The sequence below is a fragment of the Entelurus aequoreus genome, linkage group LG25 (assembly GCF_033978785.1).
Source record: "Entelurus aequoreus isolate RoL-2023_Sb linkage group LG25, RoL_Eaeq_v1.1, whole genome shotgun sequence".
Taxonomy (NCBI): Eukaryota; Metazoa; Chordata; class Actinopteri; order Syngnathiformes; family Syngnathidae; genus Entelurus; species Entelurus aequoreus.
The window spans coordinates 6,995,189-7,016,441 of record NC_084755.1 but is presented as its reverse complement, the minus strand read 5'-3'; the positions used below and the strand labels follow the sequence as shown (position 1 = coordinate 7,016,441).

The 21,253-nt window shown below is 36.8% G+C and overlaps 1 protein-coding gene across 1 annotated transcript in view; it reads left to right on the top strand.

Moving 5' to 3' along the window:
- Positions 1 to 20,452, top strand: part of LOC133642354 (hsc70-interacting protein-like) — a 35,877-nt gene extending 15,425 nt beyond the window's left edge. The window contains exons 7-13 of the mRNA XM_062036497.1: positions 6,212 to 6,296; positions 6,380 to 6,490; positions 9,003 to 9,105; positions 12,779 to 12,895; positions 18,647 to 18,701; positions 19,860 to 19,954; positions 20,129 to 20,452. Of these exons, the coding sequence (XP_061892481.1) occupies positions 6,212 to 6,296; positions 6,380 to 6,490; positions 9,003 to 9,105; positions 12,779 to 12,895; positions 18,647 to 18,701; positions 19,860 to 19,954; positions 20,129 to 20,272 (710 nt within the window). The 3' untranslated portion in view covers positions 20,273 to 20,452. The remainder of the gene's footprint in view (positions 1 to 6,211; positions 6,297 to 6,379; positions 6,491 to 9,002; positions 9,106 to 12,778; positions 12,896 to 18,646; positions 18,702 to 19,859; positions 19,955 to 20,128) is intronic.
- Positions 20,453 to 21,253: the final 801 nt, after the last annotated feature.

Sequence of the window (21,253 nt, the reverse complement as noted above, 5' to 3'; positions counted from 1 at the left end):
TTATAGCAACTAATGAATAATTCCAGTGCTAATTTATAGCAACTAACTAATAATTCCACAGTGCTAACTTATAGCAACTAACTAATAATTCCTGTGCTAATTTATAGCAACTAACTAATAATTCCAATGATACTCGAACTTGCTTTATAAATAATATATTTATTTAAATAAATCATTTTTCTCCTCTGTTGACAGCAGTGTTGGCGCTAGGAATTTTCAAAATGGGGTCCCAGGGACCCCATCAAGTAATAAAAATGTGGTACCACAGTAACATTTTGGGGTCCCACTTTTTTGTAAGCGTTTTGAAAACAGATAAATGGATGCATTATTCTGTTATATCTCACATTCTATATTGTGTTTTGGAAAAAGGTTGTCATTAACGTTACTTCATTCATTAAAAAAATAAATAAAAAAAGAAGTACAAAATGGATGGATGGATGGAAAAACTAATTTTAAAAAGTATGTTTTTGGGGTGGAGGAGTCTGATCGGGTGCTAGTTCGCTTGAAGCTAACAGCTAGCCTGTCTCCATCCTGGAACAATGTGGATCCAGCAGGAGATAAAAGTGAAGTTTCCGTGGACTCACAAAGACTAAAACAAGACATTTACTGGAAACTTGGCACAGGATGAAGTTAAAAAGGTTGACTTTACACTCACCTTATTGTTTACCATCAAGTCTTTCTTTTGACAGCACCTTGTCCCAAACTTGTCCCAGTGCAAACTGAGGAAGTGTTTGTCATTGACAAAACTTTCGGCCAATCAAAATTTACAACCAATAAAAACGCAATACACGGGGACGGAAATGTGACCTGGCGAATATAAACAAAACAAAACACTGGCGGAAAGCAATAATCGAGACAATAAAAAAACAAGCAAGCCGGGCGGTAGGTAAAAAAAAAAGTCCTTTCTGATTTCAATGCTTAAAAAGACACAAAAAGTGCTGTAACGCCAACACTGCTTGACAGTATAACAAAATAAGTCACACTTATATTCTGTAACTGTGTGGAATGCTAAAACACCCTCTGCTGCGTTTACAATGTCTTCTCCTTTTCCAGGTCGCACAAAGTACTCCGTCAATTTAGCAGACGAGCTCTCGCCCTGCACAGCTGTTTTGTACTTTGTAGTGTGGATATGGGCTTGTAGATCTTTATTTGCCACAGATACATACGTTCCTGCTTTGCACACAGTGCTTTCTGCTTCCCATGTGTCACGGCCAGGACCAAAACACAAATACTTTTTTCGCAAATCATCCGTGAAGTTGCATTTACGTTTCGGCATTTCTTGTTTTTATGTCTGTCTCTCCACTCACTAGCTCTCTCGCTCTCTGTCTCTGCCCCTCCCTCACCAATGTTTCTGTGTGCGCATGTAACCGGTACTTTAGCTAGTATAGTAGAAGTTCTCAATATTGGGCTAATCAGAAGTCTAGATTACGACTCGGAGAGAGTAGGACGGACACAATTAAATGCTTTAAATGATACCGGTGTTATTTAAATATGTACAGTGCAACAAATAGTGGACAGACATTGATAGGAATGGCCATTCAAAACAAAAGAAAAAAACAGATAGGAATCTCAACAAACAATGTTGGTTTAGTTCATTGATTAAGACTTCGGGTAATTCATACAAGGTAACAAAGTTCTTAAAGTTCATAGGAGTCATATGAGACTGATCACAGTCCATATGCACATTCACAGTTTATACGGCCACACGGGTTGAGGTTGTGGATATGGCAGTTTGTAGTGAGAGTTCAGTTTATGGGCAGAGTGTGTATGAGCTAGTGCAAAGGGCCGCAGAGTAATGAGGTGCGAGGCTAGGGGTTCGGCTATAAGCCGCCTACCGGCCCGACCAGCACAGGGGTTGAGAGGTGGAGATCCTTGGGCTCGGGCTCAAGGCCTATCTACAGCTCGCCATCCAAGACTTAGAGACCTGGCCTGCGTAAACACAGGACCCGGAGTTCAATCAATGTGCGCACATAAACATCAACATTAAGTCATCTATCGTTCGATCTTCAATAAATAAGTTACACTTATTATTATCATTATTAGCAATAATACTGCTAACATTAACAATATTAAACAATCACATGTATGTAGAAAATAACAAACACGACAGTACACAGTGATGTCACTATGACGGGTGTAACATGAACAATATTAAACAATAGAAAATAACAGTGATGTCACTATGATGGGTGTAACATGAACAATATTAAACAATAGAAAATAACAGTGATGTCACTATGATGGGTGTAACATTAACAATAACAGTGACGTCACTATGACGGGTGTAACATTAACAATATTAAACAATAGAAAATAACAGTGATGTCACTATGACGGGTGTAACATTAACAATAACAGTGACGTCACTATGACGGGTGTAACATTAACAATATTAAACAATAGAAAATAACAGTGATGTCACTATGACGGGTGTAACATTAACAATAACAGTGATGTCACTATGATGGGTGTAACATTAACAATAACAGTGATGTCACTATGACGGGTGTAACATTAACAATATTAAACAATAGAAAATAACAGTGATGTCACTATGACGGGTGTAACATTAACAATAACAGTGACGTCACTATGACGGGTGTAACATGAACAATATTAAACAATAGAAAATAACAGTGATGTCACTATGACGGGTGTAACATTAACAATAACAGTGACGTCACTATGATGGGTGTAACAGTGTTCATTCATTGTCTTTACCGTAGCATAAAAAGTGCAGATGGCCTTAAAACGCCACAACACTCAGTCACCATATGCAAGTACCCAAAATAAAGACTCAACATAAATATAAATTCAATGGGATCAGAAACATTGGAGGAAACGGGATTAAAAGCCGATGCTAACCGCCCATAGACAATACATGGGTACGGCTAGTAGCTACTATTAGCAAACAAATTCACTTACCAACTCGGCTTAATATCTTAACATCGACACACTCTCTCGTCGCAACTCGGCCCTGATGGTCGGCACCTATAAGTTTACAATTAGTTGTAAAATGTTGGACGGATGTTTTTTACGATATGCAGGCAAACGACAACTTTAAAACATACCGGCTTCAGATGTCCCCAGGCTTAGCCACCGCACCTGGCAGCCATGTTGGGACGGTGGATCATATAGAGCGCGATAGGCTGCAGCGGGTCACGTGATAGGCTGCAGCGGGTCACTTGAGCGCGTGTGTTAAACTCGCGAGATTAAACGTGGAAAGGGCGCAGGTAATATGAGGGGATGCCATGAGAGGAAATAGGCTTATTTCCCACCCGTGTTACACGCACGCCTCCACAGTTTGTTTTGTTTAACCCCTTCTTAACTCTGGACGTACATTGAAAATACACGCAACCCTAACTCAAAATGCCGGACATTTGAGGCATTTAAGAAACCCCGCCCGGACACCCCTGCAAAAGAGGACATGTCCGGGTAAAAGAGGACGTATGGTCAGCCTAAGCTAATTTATAGCAATTAATAATTCCACAGTGCTGGTTTACTGAGACGTGACAATTAATATACAGTGGAACCGTGCGTTACGAACTTAATTTGTTCTTGAACTGGGTTTGAAATAGAAAAATGTGTATAATGAAGCACATTTCTCCATAAGAAACCATGTAAATATGAATAAAGAGTTGTAGCCTCCATATTTTAGTGAAGGTTTGTACACTGGATCCACTTTCTGTTTAATAACAAGACAAAATAACAAGCGGCTGTCTTTTGTATGTGCTGCTCTGCCAACACACTCAAGTCCCTTTGGTGCCCTCACAATCTATCAGAAATCCTAAAAATCCTTAACTTTAACAACCATATTGCTATAATTAACATTTAAAAATAAAATCCACTTACATGAAATGAAGAGCTGAATGGAAAGGAGCAGACAGAGGGGGAGGGTCTGCCAGACTACACTGTGAAGTAAGTCTGCCTTGGCATCTTTTTCCAGAAAAGTCTGGTCTCAACACAATTAAAACTTGCTGTGGTACGAAACCTGCTTGGTCGATCTTCCATAAGTGTGAGCGCCATTAATGTACTCCTCACAAAAAGTCTTTAAAAATGTTTTCAACTCCACAGCAATTGGCCCCTTCTTTCCACGCTGGTCTTTTTAGGACTCATATTGAGTTGGCAAAATGGAAAACAACTTGTGAAAAGCAGCCCAGAGAAGTGACTAGTAGTGTACTGTGCAGCAAGTGAGGTAGAAGCCCAGAGAAGTGACTAGTAGTGTACTGTGCAGCAAGTGAGGTAGAAGCCCAGAGAAGTGACTAGTAGTGTACTGTGCAGCAAGTGACGTAGAAGCCCAGAGAAGTGACTAGTAGTGTACTGTGCAGCAAGTGAGGTAGAAGCCCAGAGAAGTGACTAGTAGTGTACTGTGCAGCAAGTGAGGTAGAAGCCCAGAGAAGTGACTAGTAGTGTACTGTGCAGCAAGTGAGGTAGAAGCCCAGAGAAGTGACTAGTAGTGTACTGTGCAGCAAGTGAGGTAGAAGCCCAGAGAAGTGACTAGTAGTGTACTGTGCAGCAAGTGAGGTAGAAGCCCAGAGAAGTGACTAGTAGTGTACTGTGCAGCAAGTGACGTAGAAGCCCAGAGAAGTGACTAGTAGTGTACTGTGCAGCAAGTGACGTAGAAGCCCAGAGAAGTGACTAGTAGTGTACTGTGCAGCAAGTGAGGTAGAAGCCCAGAGAAGTGACTAGTAGTGTACTGTGCAGCAAGTGACGTAGAAGCCCAGAGAAGTGACTAGTAGTGTACTGTGCAGCAAGTGAGGTAGAAGCCCAGAGAAGTGACTAGTAGTGTACTGTGCAGCAAGTGAGGTAGAAGCCCAGAGAAGTGACTAGTAGTGTACTGTGCAGCAAGTGAGGTAGAAGCCCAGAGAAGTGACTAGTAGTGTACTGTGCAGCAAGTGAGGTAGAAGCCCAGAGAAGTGACTAGTAGTGTACTGTGCAGCAAGTGAGGTAGAAGCCCAGAGAAGTGACTAGTAGTGTACTGTGCAGCAAGTGACGTAGAAGCCCAGAGAAGTGACTAGTAGTGTACTGTGCAGCAAGTGAGGTAGAAGCCCAGAGAAGTGACTAGTAGTGTACTGTGCAGCAAGTGAGGTAGAAGCCCAGAGAAGTGACTAGTAGTGTACTGTGCAGCAAGTGACGTAGAAGCCCAGAGAAGTGACTAGTAGTGTACTGTGCAGCAAGTGACGTAGAAGCCCAGAGAAGTGACTAGTAGTGTACTGTGCAGCAAGTGAGGTAGAAGCCCAGAGAAGTGACTAGTAGTGTACTGTGCAGCAAGTGAGGTAGAAGCCCAGAGAAGTGACTAGTAGTGTACTGTGCAGCAAGTGAGGTAGAAGCCCAGAGAAGTGACTAGTAGTGTACTGTGCAGCAAGTGAGGTAGAAGCCCAGAGAAGTGACTAGTAGTGTACTGTGCAGCAAGTGAGGTAGAAGCCCAGAGAAGTGACTAGTAGTGTACTGTGCAGCAAGTGAGGTAGAAGCCCAGAGAAGTGACTAGTAGTGTACTGTGCAGCAAGTGAGGTAGAAGCCCAGAGAAGTGACTAGTAGTGTACTGTGCAGCAAGTGAGGTAGAAGCCCAGAGAAGTGACTAGTAGTGTACTGTGCAGCAAGTGACGTAGAAGCCCAGAGAAGTGACTAGTAGTGTACTGTGCAGCAAGTGAGGTAGAAGCCCAGAGAAGTGACTAGTAGTGTACTGTGCAGCAAGTGAGGTAGAAGCCCAGAGAAGTGACTAGTAGTGTACTGTGCAGCAAGTGAGGTAGAAGCCCAGAGAAGTGACTAGTAGTGTACTGTGCAGCAAGTGACGTAGAAGCCCAGAGAAGTGACTAGTAGTGTACTGTGCAGCAAGTGACATGGAGGGCTCCAACTGCCCTAAAATTGATGTGCCCTGCTTTTTGTCTGCAGGCGGGGCAGAAAATGAATGAATGAAGTGTTCGCACACACAGACATGGTTGGCACATTAAGGCTTATTTGGCTCCACGTAACAGTTGGCAAGCGGAGTGGTTCCTGTAAAAGAAAGTGGTTCCTGTAAAAGAAAGCAACACTGTTTCATGATCTGTGGCTCCTGCTCTGCAACCACTTCAATAGTGCAACTTTTAATCTGATGATTGTCTGACTCAACTTTCACTCATTGCACATTGAAAACCAGTGTGGGGACTAACTCCATTTATCTTAACCTCTTTGGTTACAAAACATTCTCCTGAGTGCTGCTTGTGTCTTGTAGGAGATCTGCAGAAAGCTCTGGATCTTTTCACTGAAGCCATCAAGATGAATCCCTGCGTGGCCATCATGTACGCTAAGAGAGCAAGGTGAGACACCTGCGTGATCGTGCCGACGTTCCAGTCCCCTCAAATGAGTGGCGAGGTAATGCTGTGGTGTGCTTGCATGTCAGCGTTTACGTTCAGATGCAGAAACCCAACGCAGCCATCAGAGACTGCGACAGAGCCATCAAGATTAACCCGGACTCAGCGCAGCCTTACAAGTGGAGGGGTAAAGCTCACAGGTATGTTTCACCTGGAGGCTTTTAGATGCTCTAATTCGCACTCCACCACGTCTTGGAACTAAGATTTACCAACTAAATGTATTCCCCGGACTATAGAGCGCTCCGGTATATAAGCCACACCCACTACATTTTTAGAAGGAAACATTTGTTCATATATAAGCCGCACCAGACTATAAGTGGCAGATATATACGTTGTGGGCTGACTTATTTACATAAATATTTAGTAAATGTTTATTTACATACCTTAGTTGTTGCCAAATGGTGTCTGTACAACGGCAGTAAAACGGCTGATCAAACAAAACAGAAGTCATGGTCTTGGACCCACTAGCTGCGCAAGCTAGCTCTCCAATCAGCTAAACGGGCTCAATAACTCCACGCTGACGTTTTGGTGAATTTACTGAGGAATTTGTGAAAGTGAAATAATACAAAAAGAATGCCATTGTAAGTTAATAATACTAACACAGACACTTGTAAACGTGTTAGCATATTAGCTAATGACGCGAACTTGATTACATTACGATAGCTTGTACAAATATGCATGAAAACACTCCTACACACACCACCCATGAGACGCTTTAGTAAGTAAGAATTGTTTTAGTTATATTGTAAAACTTACAAACGTTGCTTGGACTGATGAATGAAGAATCCACAATGGACGATTGGAACGAATGAACGACACTTCTACTTCCGGTTCAAAGCTTTAATCAACAGGAATTCACATTCACCCTGCGGCACCTGCAGTGAGCGTACTTGTCCAAAAGATGGCACCATAGAACAAACCTTAACACAAATTTTAAGACATTTAAAGGCCTACTGAAATGAATTTTTTTTATTTAAACGGGGATAGCAGATCTATTCTATGTGTCATACTTGATCATTTCGCGATATTGCCATATTTTTGCTGAAAGGATTTAGTATAGAACGACGATAAAGATCGCAACTTTTGGTATCTGATAAAAAAAAGGCTAGCCCCTACCAGAAGTAGCGTGACGTAGTCAGTTGAACATATACGCAAAGTTCCCTATTGTTTAAAATGATGGCCGCATGAAGTGAGAGAGATTCGGACCGAAAAAGCGACAATTTCCCCATTAATTTGAGTGAGGATGAAAGATTTGTGGAAGAGTAAAGTGCAAGTGAAGGACTAGTGGGGAGTTGAAGCTATTCAGATAGGGAAGATGCTGTGAGAGCCGGGGGTGACCTGATATTCAGCTGGGAATGACTACAACAGTAAATAAACACAAGACATATATATACTCTATTAGCCACAACACAACCAGGCTTATATTTAATATGCCACAAATTAATCCTGCATAAAAACACCTACGTGTTTGTTATGCTAGCTCCTAGCTCCTCTGCTAGCTCCTAGCTCCATAGAACACGCCAATACAATTCAAACACCTGATCAACACACACACTCACTCAGCCCAAAAGACCGTTCACCTAACCCAAGGTTCATAAAGCTTATATATTTAAACAAAGTTACGTACGTGACGCGCACGTACGGTCAAGCTATCAAATGTTTGGAAGCCAAAGCTGCATACTCACGGTAGCACGTCTGCGTCTTTGTCATCCAAATCAAAGTAATCCTGGTAAGAGTCTGTGTTGTCCCAGTTCTCTACAGGCGTCTGTGTATCCAAGTCAAAAGTCCTCCTGGTTAGAGTCTCTGTTATCCGAGTTCTTCCATCTTGACTGCATCTTTCGGGAATGTAAACAAAGAAGCGCCGGCTGTGTTGTGTTGTTGCTGACTTCCCTCGCAAAATAGACGCTTCGCACCGACAACTTTCTTCTTTGCTTGCTCAGCTTCTTTCTCCATAATGCAATGAACATAATTGCAACAGATTCACCAACACAGATGTCCAGAATACACCCAGAATGAGATGAAAACAGCTATTTCGTATTGGCTTCAATGTGGAAGGCATACCCGTGTTCCCCGGGCTACGTCACGCGCATACGTCATCCTCAGACGCGTTTGGAACCGGAAGTTTAGCGGCAAATGTAAAATGTCACTTTATAAGTTAACCCGGCCGTATTGGCATGTGTTGCAATGTTAAGATTTCATCATTGATATATAAACTATCAGACTGCGTGGTCGCTAGTAGTGGCTTTCAGTAGGCCTTGAAGTGTCTTGGCATTTGTTTAATGAAAACTTGTTTGCTTTATGGCCATCGGCAAAGAACAATCCATGAACGTTTTATAAGTTGCAGTGTTCAAAGCCTAGGAAAAAGTAATGGCTTAAAGTTTGGAGTTTACGATCCTTTTTTTTTTTAAACAAGAAGACCATCAGCTAACTCATGATATAATTAATGGTTAACATGGTTATTTTTTTAAAAAGAGTCTATATTTTTCACAATTACTAATTATTTTGAATAAAGATTGCTCGTTGGTCTGCGGAATTTGTCTGCAATCCATAGTGAGTCAACATGAAGTTTCAGTGCAACATCTATGAGCGTGTGTGTTTGTCCCTGTGGAATAAATCAATAGAAATGTTAATAATGGCCACTGTATGTTGCAGGCTGCTGGGACACTGGGAGGAGGCATCCGGGGATCTAGCTACAGCCTGCAAACTGGATTATGATGAGGATGTCAGTGCACTGCTCAAGGAGGTGCAGCCCAAGGTAATATATGTGGAATACAGCTACAAGTTATTTGGACACACACTAGTATGTTCCCATACATTCATTTGTTTGGGGGGCCCACTACAAATAGATTACAACTTGCCTGTTGTTACGTAGAACCACCTGCTCTGCATACACTACAAATAGATTACAACTTGCCTGTTGTTACGTAGAAGCACCTGCTCTGCATACACTACAAATAGATTACAACTTGCCTGTTGTTACGTAGAAGCACCTGCTCTGCATACACTACAAATAGATTACAACTTGCCTGTTGTTACGTAGAAGCACCTGCTCTGCATACACTACAAATAGATTACAACTTGCCTGTTGTTACGTAGAAGCACCTGCTCTGCATACACTACAAATAGATTACAACTTGCCTGTTGTTACGTAGAAGCACCTGCTCTGCATACACTACAAATAGATTACAACTTGCCTGTTGTTACGTAGAAGCACCTGCTCTGCATACACTACAAATAGATTACAACTTGCCTGTTGTTACGTAGAAGCACCTGCTCTGCATACACTACAAATAGATTACAACTTGCCTGTTGTTACGTAGAAGCACCTGCTCTGCATACACTACAAATAGATTACAACTTGCCTGTTGTTACGTAGAAGCACCTGCTCTGCATACACTACAAATAGATTACAACTTGCCTGTTGTTACGTAGAAGCACCTGCTCTGCATACACTACAAATAGATTACAACTTGCCTGTTGTTACGTAGAAGCACCTGCTCTGCATACACTACAAATAGATTACAACTTGCCTGTTGTTACGTAGAAGCTCTTGCTCTGCATACACTACAAATAGATTACAACTTGCCTGTTGTTACGTAGAAGCACCTGCTCTGCATACACTACAAATAGATTACAACTTGCCTGTTGTTACGTAGAAGCTCTTGCTCTGCATACACTACAAATAGATTACAACTTGCCTGTTGTTACATAGAACCACCTGCTCTGCCAGAGAATAATGAGACAGAGCAGCAGGGAGCAGTGTTACCAATTTAGAGGTCATGACATTGGCAACGGCACAAATTCAACCAATCCCTTCAAAATATGCTTGCCCTCGCAAACTTTGTCCAATGCCTGCAACAAACACATGTGTGGACGAAGCAGGAACAAGGTGGAAGTAGGGATGTAAACGAAGCAGGAACAAGGTGTAAGTAGGGATGTAAATGAAGCAGGAACAAGGTGGAAGTAGGGATGTAAATGAAGCAGGAACAAGGTGGAAGTAGGGATGTAAATGAAGCAGGAACAAGGTGGAAGTAGGGATGTAAATGAAGCAGGAACAAGGTGGAAGTAGGGATGTAAATGAAGCAGGAACAAGGTGTAAGTAGGGATGTAAATGAAGCAGGAACAAGGTGGAAGTAGGGATGTAAATGAAGCAGGAACAAGGTGTAAGTAGGGATGTAAATGAAGCAGGAACAAGGTGTAAGTAGGGATGTAAATGAAGCAGGAACAAGGTGGAAGTAGGGATGTAAATGAAGCAGGAACAAGGTGTAAGTAGGGATGTAAATGAAGCAGGAACAAGGTGTAAGTAGGGATGTAAATGAAGCAGGAACAAGGTGTAAGTAGGGATGTAAATGAAGCAGGAACAAGGTGGAAGTAGGGATGTAAATGAAGCAGGAACAAGGTGTAAGTAGGGATGTAAATGAAGCAGGAACAAGGTGTAAGTAGGGATGTAAATGAAGCAGGAACAAGGTGCAAGTAGGGATGTAAATGAAGCAGGAACAAGGTGCAAGTAGGGATGTTAATGAAGCAGGAACAAGGTGGAAGTAGGGATGTAAACGAAGCAGGAACAAGGTGTAAGTAGGGATGTAAATGAAGCAGGAACAAGGTGGAAGTAGGGATGTAAATGAAGCAGGAACAAGGTGGAAGTAGGGACGTAAATGAAGCAGGAACAAAGTGGAAGTAGGGATGTAAATGAAGCAGGAACAAGGTGGAAGTAGGGATGTAAATGAAGCAGGAACAAGGTGTAAGTAGGGATGTAAATGAAGCAGGAACAAGGTGTAAGTAGGGATGTAAATGAAGCAGGAACAAGGTGGAAGTAGGGATGTAAATGAAGCAGGAACAAGGTGTAAGTAGGGATGTAAATGAAGCAGGAACAAGGTGGAAGTAGGGATGTAAATGAAGCAGGAACAAGGTGGAAGTAGGGATGTAAATGAAGCAGGGACAAGGTGTAAGTAGGGATGTAAATGAAGCAGGAACAAGGTGTAAGTAGGGATGTAAATGAAGCAGGAACAAGGTGTAAGTAGGGATGTAAATGAAGCAGGAACAAGGTGGAAGTAGGGATGTTAATGAAGCAGGAACAAGGTGTAAGTAGGGATGTTAATGAAGCAGGAACAAGGTGTAAGTAGGGATGTTAATGAAACTCCTGAAGGGTAGGTAGCATTACCCTTGTAAAATAAATGTTATCAGAAAACCAAGATTAAAAACTACAGTTTGATCAACTCATGGACTGACTGGCGTTAGCTTAAATGCTAACATGAAAACAAGAGACATTAACATATTTCCCCATTAACAAACCCAATCCTAACTTATATGAACACCTGACTGTCTGAGCAACTGACATTTTTGACTGTGGACATTGAAGCTACAAGCTGTGCTCTTAGAACACAGTCAGTTTTACGGTGCGTTCAAGGACCACTGAACACAGTAGGACGCCACAAAGCCCGCCAGAAATAATGTTTTATTTGTTACGCACGTTTCATTTAGATACATTTTAGAGTGTGATAGTACAAATCAATATTCAAAACAATACAAACTTTGCCATTAAAAGTGATGAAATACTAAAACACTATCAGTGAAGCATAGGAAACACAAAACATGATAAATAGTGGCTTTTCTAACAGTGTCTATTTTCATTTTTAAAAATGTGGTTAAAAGATTTCAGTGTGTGTAAAATAAGTTTTTGAGCACATTCAACAATAATAACCGTGATCCTTTTGGGAATGTTTACATCGTAGAACAACTCTATTGCTCAAGCGGCACCATTCAGAACTACTTCCTGTTCCTGTCTACAGTGCTAAGCCTTCTGGGTAATGTAGTATATAAACATTTGGTACCACACTGGTGTCCTTACTTCCTAGTTGACATGAAATATTTATCAGGCTAAGACACATGAACAGATTTTCATTGGCAATGCAGACTTAGCAAAGAGGCAGCACTTCCATGTTAGAGATGTTGAAGTGTGATGATAATCTCATATCATAAGTTAGTGCTACAACGTGCGGGGAAAGATAAATGAACACACAGAGAATGTCTGCAACTTGTAGGAAGTCTTGGGTGGTGTTGTAATGACTTTTATTACAGTAATGTTCCATCTAGTGTCCACTTTTAAGACTATAAAACATCAAGACACTATTTGTTTTCCAATCATGTGATTTTTGAAGGAACACTTCAAATATTGATAACAAATTCATCAAATCACTAGTTGATTCAATGTTAGTGGAAAAAAGTTTGCTTTAAAAAAATGTCAACTTTCTGAAAAAGCCTCCATGAATTCAGGACTTTTGGCTGATCATTACAAAAAATTGGAGCCACTTTTTCACTGTTTTTGGGGACTTGTAAGATAAACGCACATATTTCTCATCCCAACGGCAGCTGGCACGTTTTAGACCTATGTCGCCATGACGACGGCAACTTCTTCTTTGTCGCCACAGGCCAACAGAATCATGGAGCACAGGCGCAAATATGAACGCAAGAGGGAGGAGAAGGAGATCCGGGAGAAGCAGGAGCGAGTCAAGAAGGCCAGGGAGGAGCACGCTCGCGCTCACAAGGTCAGCAGGAATATGAGATGATTCAATCTCAGTTATGAGATTAAAAGTACAGAAGCCAGATTCCACCACTAAAACAATAGTACCCTAACGGTAAGTAATAATTGTGAGATTAAAAGGTCAAAATTAGGAGATTAAAAAAATCTAAATTATGAAGTTAAAAAATACTAAATTATGAGATAATAAAGTCAAAATTATGAAAATAAAAATCTCAATTATGAGATAAAGTTGAAATTATGAGACAAAAAGTTGAATTGTGATAAAGTGAAAATGAGCAAATAAAAAAGAAAAATAATGAGACAAAGTCATAATGAGATAAACATCATGAATATGAGATCAAGTAGAAACAATGATGGATAGAAAGTCATAATGAGATAAACATCATGAATATGAGATCAAGTAGAAACAATGATGGATAGAAAGTCATAATGAGATAAACATCATGAATATGAGATCAAGTAGAAACAATGATGGATAGAAAGTCATAATGAGATAAACATCATGAATATGAGATCAAGTAGAAACAATGATGGATAGAAAGTCATAATGAGATAAACATCATGAATATGAGATCAAGTAGAAACAATGATGGATAGAAAGTCATAATTGAGAAATAAAAAGTGAATTTTCCACCACAAAAAAAATTACTTCTTGTATTTCAAGGATGTAGAATGTCCACTATAAACAATAATTGTGTATAGAACAATAAACAATAATTGTCTATAGAACAATAAACAATAATTGTCTATAGAACAATAAACAATAATAGTCTATAGAGCAGACCTGGGCATTCTGCGGCCCGCGGGCCGCATCCGGCTCTTTGTGCGTCCCTGTCCGGCCCGCGTGAGGCCAATTATAAATTACAAAATACATTTTAAAAAGTATCTATGTCGAGTGTGCAATACAACGGTGCTGCTTTTGTTTTGAAAATCGTTATTTGTATTACTTCCGTGTGGACGTATGCGTGTGCGTGATTGTGAGTGAATGTGAACAGCTGCAATCATTAATTACAAAATAAAGTTGAAAAAACATCTATGTCGTGCGCGCAATACAACTGTGCTGCTTTTATTTTGAAAAGTATTCTTTATGGGCGTGTGTCCGTGTGCAACCTGTGAGTGAAGGTGCACATTCAGCGACAAGTGATGCACGGTTTACACCCGAGACGCTAAAAAGAGAAAAGTTGATGACGAATGGCGTGTTTTCAACAACACATGAACTGCAAAGCAACGTTCCCTCTAAGGTGCGTGCCTGCGCAATTGCACACTGCTCAAGCGTCCGCTGCGCGCAGCAAGTATATGCCGCGCACCAAATCAAATCCCATCTGAATTCTAAACAAAATAAACATATTTATTCTATGTAATTTTGCAATGCAACTTTGAGTGACAGTGACAACAAGCGGCCCTAACGGTGTTCGTCAACATCGTTCAATTGAACACCGTTCAATTATTGTAACGTCTATCGAGATGCTTCGAGGACAGGAATTATATCCATCACTTTATTGAGCAAAACTGTTTATATTCGGACATAACTACACCAAAAACATGAGTAAAACAATTCTATCTCGAAAAACTAGTCATTTTCTGCCGTACAAACCAGGCCAAAAGCAACTTGTCATCTGTCACCAACACGCATAGCACTAAACCACTGGTGCGTTTATGGCCACACAAAAAGTCGGACAACTCAAACACCACACAAAGTTACACTATTACTCCTCAGTCATACGTGTGCTTATTTTATTGTCATTTATTATTAATGTTAATTTATTTATATTAGTCATGGAATGCTGTTACACACACTATGTTGAAGTATTACTATTTTTATTAATTATTATTATTATTATTATTATTTATCTTACAGTATATATCAAAAATAATATTGAGCCAAATTTAATTGAAATATTGTGGATGTGGCCCTCCAGCAGTGCTCGGGTTGCTCATGCGGCCCCCGGTAAAAATTAATTGCCCACCCCTGCTATAGAGCAATAAACAATAATTGTCTATAGAGCAATAAACAATAATTGTGTATAGAACAATAAACAATAATAGTCTATAGAGCAATAAACAATAATTGTCTATAGAGCAATAAACAATAATTGTCCATCCAACAAAAATAAACAATCATTTTCTATAGAACAATATCAATAATTGTCTATAGAACAATAATAAGCAATTGCCTATAGAACAATAATAAACAATAGTTGTGTATAAAACAATAATTGTCTATAGAGCAATAATAAACAATACTTGTCCATAGAACAATATTAAACAATAATTGTCTATAGAGCAATAATAAACAATACTTGTCCATAGAACAATAATAAACAATTGTCTATAGAACAATAATAAACAATCATTTTCTATAGAATAAACAATAATTGACTATAGAATAATAAACAATTGTCTATAGAACAATAATTGTCTGTAGAGCAATAGACAATAAAAAATTGTCCATACAACAATAATAAACAATTGTCTATAGAACAATAATTGTCTGTAGAGCAATAAACAATAAAAAATTGTCCATACAACAATAATAAACAATTGTCTATAGAGCAATAAACAATAATTGTCCATAGCACAATAATAAAAAGTAATTGTCCATACAACAATAATAAACAATTGTCTATAGAACAATAAACAATAGTTTATAGAGCAATAAACAATAATTGTCCATAGCACAATAATAAAAAGTAATTGTCCATACAACAATAATAAACAATCATTTTCTATAGAACAATAAACAATCATTTTCTATAGAACAATAAACATTTGCCTATAGAACAATAATAAACAATAGTTGTGTATAAAACAAACAATAATTGTCCATAGAGCAGTAATAAACAATACTTGTCCATAGAGCAATAAACAATACTTGTCCATAGAACAATAAACAATACTTGTCCATAGAGCAATAAACAATACTTGTCCATAGAACAATAAACAATACTTGTCCATAGAGCAATATTAAACAATAATTGTCCATAGCACAATATAAACTAATTGTCCATAGACCAATAATAAACAATTGTCCATAAAACAATAATAAACAATTGTCCATAAAACAATAATAAACAATTGTTCATAAAACAATAATAAACAATTGTTCATAAAACAATAATAAACAATTGTCCATAAAACAATAATAAACAATTGTCCATAGAACAATAAACACATTTTTTTATAGAACAATAATAATCAATAATTGACTATAGAACAATAATAAACAATTGTCTGTGCAACCTACTAATAAAAGTCTCAATCAATCAATCAATCAGTCTATAGAACAATAATTGTCTATAGATTGTATATTGTCTATTGTTCATAAAACAAAAATAAACAATAATTTTCTGTAGAACAACAATAAACAATAATTGTCTATAGAGCAATAAACAATAATTGTCTATAGATTGTATATTGTCTATTGTCCATAAAACAAAAATAAACAATCATTTTCTGTAGAACAACAATAAACAATAATTGTCTATAGAGCAATAAACAATAATTGTCTATAGAACAATAAACAATAATTGTCTATAGAGCAATAAACAATAATTGTCTATAGAGCAATAAACAATAATTGTCTATAGAACAATAAACAATAATTGTCTATAGAGCAATAAACAATAATTGTCTATAGAACAATAAACAATAATTGTCTATAGAGCAATAAACAATAATTGTCCATAGAACAATAATAAACGGTAATTGTCCATAAAACAAAAATAAACAATCATTTTCTGTAGAACAACAATAAACAATAATTGTCTATAGAACAATAATAAACAATTGCCTATAGAACAATATTAATAATTGTGTATAAAACGATACACAATTGTGTATAGACAAAAAATAATTGTGTATATTGAACAATAAACAATAATAAACAATTGTGTATACAACAATAATTGTGTATAGAACAATAAACAATAATAAAAAATGATTGTGTATATAGAATAAACAATAATTATCTACAGAACCATAAACAATTGTCTATAGAACAATAAATAATAGTGTATATTGAACATTAACAATAATTGTGTTTATAGAATAATAAACAATAATTGTGTTGATAGAATAATAAAAAATAATTGTGTATATAACAATAAACAATAATTGTCTGTAGAATAATAAACAATAATTGTCTATAGAACAATAAACAATTGTCTATAAAACAATAAATAATTATTTATAGAACAATAAACCACATTAAATAATAGTGTATATTGAACATTAACAATAATTGTGTATATAGAACAATAAACAAAAATTGTCTAAAGAACAATTTTCTATATTGAACAATAATAAACAATAAAACCATAAACAATTTCAATTGTATATATTGAACAATAAACATTGATTGTGCATCATTATACACTAATATACATTCTATTATATAATAAACAATGATTGTGTATAGAAAAATAAACAATAAACAATTGTCCATAGACCAATAAACAATAATTGTGTATATTGAACAATACTAAACTATTTTAATTGTGTATATTGAACAATAAACAATTGTCCATAGACCAATAAACAATAATTGTGTATATTGAACAATACTAAACAATTTTAATTGTGTATATTGAACAATAAACAATAATTGTGTATATTGAACAATAAACAATTGTCCATAGACCAATAAACAATAATTGTGTATATTGAACAATACTAAACAATTTTAATTGTGTATATTGAACAATAAACAATAATTGTGTATATTGAACAATAAACAATAATTGTGTATATTGAACAATACTAAACAATTTTAATTGTGTATATTGAACAATAAACAATAATTGTGTATATTGAACAATACTAAACAATTTTAATTGTGTATATTGAACAATACTAAACAATTTTAATTGTGTATATTGAACAATAAACAATAATTGTGTATATTGAACAATACTAAACAATTTTGATTGTGTATATTGAACAATAAACAATAATTGTGTATATTGAACAATAAACAATGATTGTGTATATAGAATTACCAATAATAAACAAATTTAAATAGAACAAACAATAATTATCCATAGAATAAACAATCATTATTTATACAACCATAAACAATAATTGTGTATATTGAACAATAATAAATAATTGTGTATAGAATAATAAACAATAGTTGTGTATATTGAACAATAATAAATAATAATTGTATATGTAGAATAATAAACAATAGTTGTGTATATTGAACAATAATAAATAATAATTGTGTATGTAGAATAATAAACAATAGTTGTGTATATTGAACAATAATAAATAATAATTGTGTATGTAGAATAATAAACAATAGTTGTGTATATTGAACAATAATAAATAATTGTGTATGTAGAATAATAAATAGTTGTGTATATTGAACAATAATTGTGTATGTAGAATAATAAATAGTTGTGTATATTGAACAATAATTGTGTATGTAGAATAATAAACAGTTGTGTATATTGAACAATAATTGTGTATGTAGAATAATAAATAGTTGTGTATATTGAACAATAATTGTGTATGTAGAATAATAAATAGTTGTGTATATTGAACAATAATTGTGTATGTAGAATAATAAATAGTTGTGTATATTGAACAATTGTGTATGTAGAATAATAAATAGTTGTGTATATTGAACAATAATTGTGTATGTAGAATAATAAATAGTTGTGTATATTGAACAATAATTGTGTATGTAGAATAATAAATAGTTGTGTATATTGAACAATAATTGTGTATGTAGAATAATAAACAATGTGTGTAGGAAGAAGAAGCCCGAGGAGGAGGAGGAGGAGGAGGAGGAGGATTCTTCCCAGGTGGTGAGTGACATCATCATTTAGTTACTTTGATTGATGCAATGTCAAATATATATTTCACCCAATACTAATGTACATTTGACTATTATTCATGTGGGAAATGTACATTTGACTATTATTCATGTGGGAAATGTACATGTGACTATTATTCATGTGGGAAATGTACATTTGACTATTATTAATGTGGGAAATGTACATTTGACTATTATTAATGTGTGAAATGTACATTTGACTATTCATGTGTGAAATAGACATTTGACTATTATTAATGTGTGAAATGTACATTTGACTATTATTAATGTGTGAAATGTACATGTGACTATTATTAATGTGTGAAATGTACATGTGACTATTATTAATGTGTGAAATGTACATGTGACTATTGTGTGAAATGTACATGTGACTATTATTAATGTGTGAAATGTACATGTGACTATTATTTATGTGTGAAATGTACATTTGACTATTATTAATGTGGGAAATGTACATGTGACTATTATTAATGTGTGAAATGTACATGTGACTATTGTGTGAAATGTACATGTGACTATTATTAATGTGTGAAATGTACATTTGACTATTAATGTGTGAAATGTACATTTGACTTAATGTGTGAAATGTACATGTGACTATTATTAATGTGTGAAATGTACATGTGACTATTGTGTGAAATGTACATGTGACTATTATTAATGTGTGAAATGTACATGTGACTATTGTGTGAAATGTACATGTGACTATTATTAATGTGTGAAATGTACATGTGACTATTGTGTGAAATGTACATGTGACTATTGTGTGAAATGTACATGTGACTATTATTAATGTGTGAAATGTACATGTGACTATTGTGTGAAATGTACATGTGACTATTGTGTGAAATGTACATGTGACTATTATTAATGTGTGAAATGTACATGTGACTATTGTGTGAAATGTACATGTGACTATTGTGTGAAATGTACATGTGACTATTATTGATGTGTGAAATGTACATGTGACTATTGTGTGAAATGTACATGTGACTATTGTGTGAAATGTACATGTGACTATTGTGTGAAATGTACATGTGACTATTGTGTGAAATGTACATGTGACTATTATTGATGTGTGAAATGTACATGTGACTATTATTAATTGGCCTGCATGAACCTGGCACAGGTGGTGGGTTCCCAGGTGGGTTCCCAGGTGGAGGTGCTGGCATGCCTGGTCTGAATGACTTGTTGCAGGATCCTGAGCTTCTCAGCGCCATGCAGGTCCTGTACTACTTCCTGTATTCTTCTTTTTGCACTTGTACTCTCTCAAGAAGTTGAGCAAAGGTGTAATGTGATGTCGTCAGTCATGTATTTGACCTGCCGCTCACACATTCCATCCTTATGATGTCACTCCTGTCAATATTGATTGACTTGTATCATGTGACTATCACACAGGACCCGGAGGTGATGGTGGCCTTCCAGGACGTGGCACAGAACCCGGCCAACATCGCCAAGTACCACAACAACCCCAAGATCATGGCGCTCATCACCAAGCTCAACTCTAAGTTTGGAGGAGCTGCACCTCAGCCTCAGTCCTAACATGTTGGAGGAGGAAGTAGTCTTCTTCTTCTTCTTCTTCTTCTTCTCTTAAACATTGAATCTTCATCAAGTTGAGCTGCACCTCAGCCTCAGTCCTAACATGTTGGAGGAGGAAGTAGTCTTCTTCTTCTTCTTCTTCTCCTCTTAAACATTGAATCTTCATAAAGTTGCAACTTTCACAAACAAGATTCATGTCCTTCTTTCTCTCATCACTCACAGCAACTTAGTGTTTATCACTCACAGCAACTTAGTGTTTATCACTCACAGCAACTTAGTGTTTATCACTCACAGCAACTTAGTCATCTTAGTGTTTATCACTCACAGCAACATAGTCATGTTAGTGTTTATCACTCAGAGCAACATAGTCATCTTAGTGTTTATCACTCACAGCAACTTAGTGTTTATCACTCACAGCAACTTAGTGTTTATCACTCACAGCAACTTAGTCATCTTAGTGTTTATCACTCACAGCAACTTAGTGTTTATCACTCACAGCAACTTAGTCATCTTAGTGTTTATCACTCACAGCAACTTAGTCATGTTAGTGTTTATCACTCACAGCAACATAGTCATGTTAGTGTTTATCACTCACAGCAACATAGTCATGTTAGTGTTTATCACTCACAGCAACATAGTCATGTTAGTGTTTATCACTCACAGCAACATAGTCATCTTAGTGTTTATCACTCACAGCAACATAGTCATGTTAGTGTTTATCACTCACAGCAACATAGTCATGTTAGTGTTTATCACTCACAGCAACATAGTCATGTTAGTGTTTATCACTCACAGCAACATAGTCATGTTAGTGTTTATCACTCACAGCAACATAGTCATGTTAGTGTTTATCACTCACAGCAACATAGTCATGTTAGTGTTTATCACTCACAGCAACATAGTCATGTTAGTGTTTATCACTCACAGCAACGTAGTCATGTTAGTGTTTATCACTCACAGCAACATAGTCATGTTAGTGTTTAT